The sequence below is a fragment of the Monopterus albus genome, unplaced genomic scaffold (genome assembly GCF_001952655.1).
Source record: "Monopterus albus unplaced genomic scaffold, M_albus_1.0 scaffold259.1, whole genome shotgun sequence".
NCBI lineage: Eukaryota > Metazoa > Chordata > Actinopteri > Synbranchiformes > Synbranchidae > Monopterus > Monopterus albus.
The window spans coordinates 291,748-298,988 of NW_018128139.1; the positions used below are offsets into that span (position 1 = coordinate 291,748).

At 39.5% G+C, this 7,241-nt stretch overlaps 1 protein-coding gene across 7 annotated transcripts in view; it reads right to left on the reverse strand.

Moving 5' to 3' along the window:
- The window catches only part of phf14 (PHD finger protein 14), a 127,301-nt gene that overhangs the window by 80,379 nt on the left and 39,681 nt on the right, over window positions 1-7,241 (reverse strand). For all 7 annotated transcript variants that reach the window (XM_020621423.1, XM_020621422.1, XM_020621424.1 and 4 more), the window contains exon 11: window positions 1,380-1,475. In XM_020621423.1, coding sequence (XP_020477079.1) covers window positions 1,380-1,475 — 96 coding nt within the window. The remainder of the gene's footprint in view (window positions 1-1,379; window positions 1,476-7,241) is intronic.

Consider the following 7,241-nt stretch of genomic DNA (forward strand, 5'->3'; position numbering starts at 1 on the left):
AAGTCATTATTTTTTAAAACAACTATTTCATTATTTGTTGTTTTTCTAGCTTAGAATGATGTTATGTTAAAATCATGACATTTTAAGTTATCCAGTCTGTAGTCTGTATATTACTGTCTCATAAAGCCAGCTGCAGCCTGAAGTGTGGGAGCACAATGCAACTGAAAAGGTTGTATGAAAATATGAGGATGAAACATTAGGAACTCTAGTATGCAGATGTGCAGCTCATTCATGTCCCTGCCAATTCAGCAGTCAATTCAACATACTGTTCCTCTCCTCTCTTCCACTCACTGACAGCGTAAAAGCCAAGAGGCACATTCCTAGGTCTGGCAAGACTACACCCTCACAGACAGTCCTGGTGAATGTTCTCTAGATAAAGTAGTTAAACTGTGTCCAAAAAGTCATCAGACTTGTTGCTAGTCGCTTAAAAAAAAAAAAAAAAAAAGAAAGTAACTGATTCCGGCAACACTGATCCCTGCTTTAGGGAAAATAGCGCTCTATAAATTCCAGTGGTTTTCTTCCTCTTTGGCAGTTTTAGCAGCACCTTTACTGGTACACTGTGTTGATTACAATACAGCACCACTATACTGGCATATTGCTGCAATCACAGTTATGAATAACAGAAATCCTTGATAGAAAACTCAGTTTTCCCTGAGGACACCCACTAGAGTTTTGTCAAGAGCTGGAGGTAGTATGAAATTTGATGGAGGCAGCTGCCTCATAATTTTCTATGCAGGAAAACCCTGGTAAGTAATTAGCTCTATATGCTCCAGGTAAACATTTCTTTTAGGATTAGAAAGAGACATTTTGGGGTCAGGTGCTGACAAGTTGCACAATTAGATGCAGCTTAATATAAAACAAAGACCTTATACATTCCACATTTGCATGCTTGCTATAATATTAAAGGATTACTAATATCTCTGTGTACCTATGTTTGAGTTGACTGTTTCTCAAAAACCAAGAAACATCATGCTATTTCTGTAGAACGCAGTTCACATTCATTAAATAGACCATCAGCCATAGTGGCACAACATGGCAACTGGTTTCCATAGGAACAAGAAGTAGGAGACAGCTTTTACCTTCACAGTTAGGTCTGACTTCATGGCAAATGACAGGTCAATCAGTTAGTGCAAAATGAAAGGATTTTTATAAACAGCAGGGTTATTACAGGCTGCAGTATCACATCACTGCTGGCCATGTGGGTTGCTACTTGCAATCCAGATAACTCTTCATCAAAAATCAGTCCTACGCTAAAAAAGGAGATGTATAAACAGGAGCATTTCACAGACTTTCACAACAAATAATCTCTGCATGGAGAACTGGGTGTGTGAAAGAGACAGGAGAGAAAGTGTGTGAAAAGGCAGTGATGGGAGTGGTACCTGGCCTAGGATGCCCCCCAGCAGAGTCCACATGGCCTGGCCTTCACTCCGCAGCTCTCCATTTACATTCAGCAGCTCTTCCAGAGACTCACAGAGCTGCAGCAGAAAAGAAGAGACAGGATCAGGCAAGGACAACACAGTTTCATCTTCTGTTATTACTCACACTCTCTTCTAAAGCATATGTTTTTGTTTGTGTGTACTCCTACTCAAACTCACTTTATTCTGCAAAGGGTTTAATATTAAGTTCTATTTTCTGTGTGCAAAGGTTTCCCTTGTTTCAAGACAATGACTTTCATTTTAAGGAATTCACTCCTAAAATAAGAATTGATCTTGTCTTGCTAGTAGATTTCTTTTAAAGCAAAAGAGGAGGAAAGTAATACATTATACAACTGCTTACAAAAGTTTAACTCATTAGCTTGCTTATTAAGGGCAATGCACACTGACGGCATGTGATGCATATAAAAACACCCACACCCAATGTTTTCAATGCAAGCCCACACACCAACAGTGAACTGGCATGTGTCATTGCGGGCACATGTGTGTCGCTGTGCCAGAATACATCATTGTCCTATATCCCGGTGTCAACGCGCATCAAAACAATGAAATACTGAAATACCACTTCAGTTGTCCCACACTGAATTTGCACTGCTCCTGGTGTGTGTTGCAGGCCTCATGTGATGCATGCGACATGATACCATGTGACGCAACGCCCCCAGTATGTGTTACCCGTTAGTCTGTTTCAGGTTTGGTAACAGTGTGTTTATATAGAGGACTATGATCACCCACAGCTGGTTTCAGTAAGAAATGGTTTTTCTTGCAGTAGAAACATTCAATACAATATTACATTTTTTTACACCACAACTTGGAGGCTCTGGTTTCACTTTGGCTCTCTATAGCTCATCTAAGTTTACTAGACTTGCTAACAACACAGGCAGTTGGGAACATTCTGATTTTGTACAACATTTACAGCCAGCAAGATAAAATGCCACTCCCTGGCTTTGATTTAAAATCTCTCACACCCACAGTGAAAAGGTCAAAGTTTGAGCATAAACAAAACTGACTATAAAACAAGCCTTATAAATGTTATAATGTGCAGAGTAGCAAGTCTAATGCAGCAGATGACTATTTGAGCCAATGCTGTAGTCAGTGTACATGTTACATTTTAACACTTCATATGATGTGCAGGAGATAAGTCTTGTGTCATGAGTAAACCTGGTACTAGGCTCAGCTGCTACAGCATATATCAGTCATACCCAGACTTTCAGTGACATTCTCTCACTGGCATTTTCTCCGAGGCCATCGCCATGTAAGAGCAGCTCGAGCAGGGCAATTAGCAACACACACTTCATTAATAACCCTTAACACACACGGCAGAAGACTGAACGCAACATTAACTCTTATGACTTTTACTCTGCCAATGTATTCCTTTCCTTTTTTGACAAGTAGAGTAGCAGGTCATGACTGAGGAGAGATGGAAGAGAGACTGACTGAAAGGCCCTATCTAATATGCTGAAACTGTTTTACAAGCTAAGCTGTTCCTGTACATAAAAAGGATGGAACAAACAAACACCTGATACCAGTTAATAATGAGCACTGTATACAAAAATGAGGGATGACCACCTACCTAATAGAAATAAATTACAATATCACCAAATAACACTTGAAATTTACAAATTCATTTTGTTAGTCTATTTTCTCACTAAATTCTTTACCTCAATCTTACCCTTTCAATGAAACACATAGAGCAGCTGACACTGATGCACTGTAGAAGGACTGTTTAAATAACTTTCTGGTGCAAAAACCAAAAGTGCTTAACATAACAACCCTACAAGAGATTAAAGTAATTGCTGTTACTGTGTCAACTGCCTCTGTCCACATGGGGCTCATTCTCAACAGATCAACATGACATCAGTTGACATGAACACATGAGCCTTACTTCATGATCAAGGCTCATCCTGTTTTAGTTATTAGTACCTAACAAGACTGTGGGCTAAATACTAAGGTCATGCATGCTGAAATGCTGTGATAATGTTAAACGGATGATGTTTAGCAAGTACTGATTTCTATAGTCCTGATTTTTGTTTAGCCTGTTAGCATGCTAACATTTACTAAGCTGACAAAAACTCAGCAAAAGAAGTACAGCTAAAGCTTATGCAAATGTCATTAGTTTTGCAGGTATTTACTCATAAACAAAAGTATGACACAACGTTTGACCTGATGATTGCACTAGATGAAAAATTATGGGATAGCCAGATACAAATAATTCTGAGCACGGTATAAATGTCAAATTTCATGGCAACAGATCAAGATGACACACACTGAACCAAAAATGTCAAACTCATGGTGGCCCAAGAAAAATATAGATATTAATATTCCATTCAGGATGACCCCTAATCTGTATGTATACCTCTGATTTTTAAGATCACCAGCTGAATTTTAAATTTTCACTTATCCTACTATTTATCTCAACATGTACCGGATGGATTGGCGAAGCTTTGGCAAAGACTTTTTTGGGGCGAGCATTTTAGCCTTTATTTACCAAGTAAGTCACTGAGAGGCAGACAGAGAAAGAGAACTGCGACAAATGTCAGCAGTCGGAGTTGAACCACAGACATCGCACACACAGTGTGCTGCCCAGGGTACGTGGTGCCCCGCGCCATAACCACTCAGGAGGGCACTAGCACAGCCATTTACTGTAAGTTCCCCTCTTGATAAAATGTTACAACTGTGGTGAATGTCTTACTATTGGCCAATACTTTATTTACAACCAGTAATGTGCAAAACTAAAGACATTCCCATTCGCCACTGCTGTACTTGCCAGCTAATTTGCCAGTGTTAACATGCTGAACAAAGTTGGTGAACATGGAAAACAACTCTAACCTGCTAAACATTAATATATCAATTTTGTCACTGTGAACATGTAAGTACCACAGTGAGTTTAGCCTTTAGCTCAAGTACTCCAGTGCCTTAGTAGAATCCTGCAGAACTTCGAGCATAGCTGTAGTTATGTAGTCAACTCATGTTATTCATGTTTTGCAAAATTACCTGAAATCTGGGTTGACAAGTTTAAGAAAAGCAGACAGTCTTAGGAAAGCTAGGCAGGAAAGGAAATGAGCTAGAGCATGTTTTTATAAGGGTTGATATAAGTTCACCAAGACTGCATTGAATAGGGAGAAAAGTTGCATCTTGAAAGTGCCTAATGCTTGCTGCATACTTGTTGCATAAGGTGCCCTAAACCTCCTGCAAACAATCATGCCAATACTGCTGGCACACAGATTTGGCACGTGTCTGTCACTTTTTGAAACTCTGGGAGATATTTACTAAGGTTCTGTGGCTCATTTTCTGGCACTAAACTGTGAAATTGAATGTGTTCATATTTAGTAAGGAATTGCAGTGGAGAAACAGAAGAAAAGCAGCACCACAGGAATAGGTGCGGTTGGCCTCATGCAATATGCATTTTAAGGCAATCCTGTTCAGGGACACAAAATCAGAGAGGAGAGAATAGAAATTTATAAAAATTAGGGGTGTAAAGATAAAGTGATACGAATCGATAGAAGAGTCAGATTTACGGCTGCATCAGTTGAAAAGCACAGATTCAAACAAATGAGTTTAAAAAACTAAAATCAATATGGACCTCATAAAACGATCTTTGGAAAGTTTTCTGTTACTTCTCACTGTGCTCTGCTCTGTGTGCTTCTCGTATGTGTGTGTATCGTCTCCTGCTGGCATTCAAACACGGCTCCTTCTTAATGATGGGCAACCAGGAAAAACACCGTGCACAGTACAGATAGCTGCAGGAGCAAACAGTGCTAGGTTAGCAGCTACCTCAGATTGCAGAACATGCAGCGGTTGTATTGAGTAGCCTATACCAAGAGTACCACCCACCTCACAATTAGAAATGCTACAAAGGAGACACACTGTTAAACCTATAGAAACAGGACAGCTTGCTATAAAGGGCTTTTTATATGTTATCAAACCATCTTTCCAGGCTAAGAAAAACTCTTCTGACTTAGTGGAGCGCCACCTCCTGTCCAGTTTTCGTGATGCCTGCTTTAGGGAGCGGAGATGCGAGCTGTACCACGGGGCCTCCTCTGTTTCACTGCCTTCTTTTTCAGAGTGGCAACAGTATCAAGTGTATTACGCAAGGAGGCTGCAGTACTATCAACAAGATTATCAACTTGTGTGGGAGTAAAGTTAAGGTGGCCTCCCTCCACTGTGTTGGCACACGGCACTGAAGTAAATAATGATGGAATTATTTCCTTAAACTTGGTAACAGCATTGTCAGATATACATCTACTGTAGTGGAATTGTTTCCCACATAGAGTATAATCCATTAATGTGAATTCAAAAGTTATTAGAAAATGGTCAGACAGAAGAGGGTTTTGGGGAAAACTATTATATGTTCAGTTTCAATGCCATATGTCAGAAAAAGATCAAGAGTGTGATTAAAACAGTGAGTTGGTTTATTTACAGTTTGAGAAAAGCCAACTGAGTGTAACAATGAACAGAATGCATTGTTGAGGCTGTCATTGTCAGCATCTACATAAATATTAAAGTCACCTACTATGATTATTTTATCTGTACTAAGCACTAAATCAGACAGAAAGGCTGAGAATTCATTTAAAAACTCTGAATAAAGAGCAGGTGGACGGTATACAATAACAAATAGAACTGGCTTTTGAGTTTTCCAGTTTGGGTGTGAGAGACTCAGGGTGAGACTTTCAAATGAGTTACGTATAACTATGTTTAGGTCTAGGGTTGATTAATAGGCTTGAGACGAAGCTCGCTGCCACACCTCCACCTCGGCCTGAGCTTCAAGGGATGTGACAGTTACTGTGACCAGGTGGGGTGGATTCATTTAGACTGACATGTTCTTCCTGCTGTAACCAGGTTTCAGTCAGACACAATAAATCAATGTGATGTTCACATGTTGTTCATCAAATCATTCAGTAAGAGAGATTTAGATGAGAGAGATCTGATATTTAATAGTCCACAACTGATTGTCTTCTTATTTTTTTCTGTAAGAGTAGCTGTCTCAATTTTAATTAGGTTCTTATGAATAATTACTCGAGTTTATTTTTGATTTATATAATTTAGGTGGTCAGGGGGCAGACACGGTCTCTGTGGGGTACTGGGAGATTTGGGTGGGTAGCAGCTGCAAAGAGACGCAAAGAGACGTGTAAGACGGCAAACCAGACACAAGGACAGCTTCTTCCCCTATGCCATCATTCTGATGAACACAATTAATCCTTGTCTGTATAACAGTACAACAGCCCCCACTACAATAAATTGTATATTTTACTATTGTACATAACAATAGGAAAGCTCTTCCTTCTGCCACAGTGTGAACTATATATAAATATATATATATGTGTGTGTGTGTGTGTGTGTGTGTGTGTGTGCGTGTGTACAGTGGGGCAAATAAATATTTGATGCACTGCCGATTTTTCAAGTTTTCCCACTTAAAAAGAATGGACTGATCTGTAATTTTCGTAGGTACACCTCAACTGTGAGAGACAGAATCTACAAAAAAATTCCAGAAAATCACATTGTTATATTTTTAAATAATTTATTTCCATTTTATTGCATGAAATAAGTATTTGATCACCTACCAACCAGCAAGAATTCTGGCTCTCACAGACCTGTTAGTTTGTCTTTAAGAAGCCCTCCTATCCTCCACTCATTGCCTGTATTAATTGCACCTGTTTGAACTCGTTACCTGTATAAAATACACCTGTCCACATAATCTGACTCCAACTTCTCCACTATGGGCAAGACCAAAGAGCTGTCTAAGGACACTAGTGACAAAATTGTAGACCTGCATAAGGCTGGGATGGGCTACAGGACAATAGGCAAACAGCT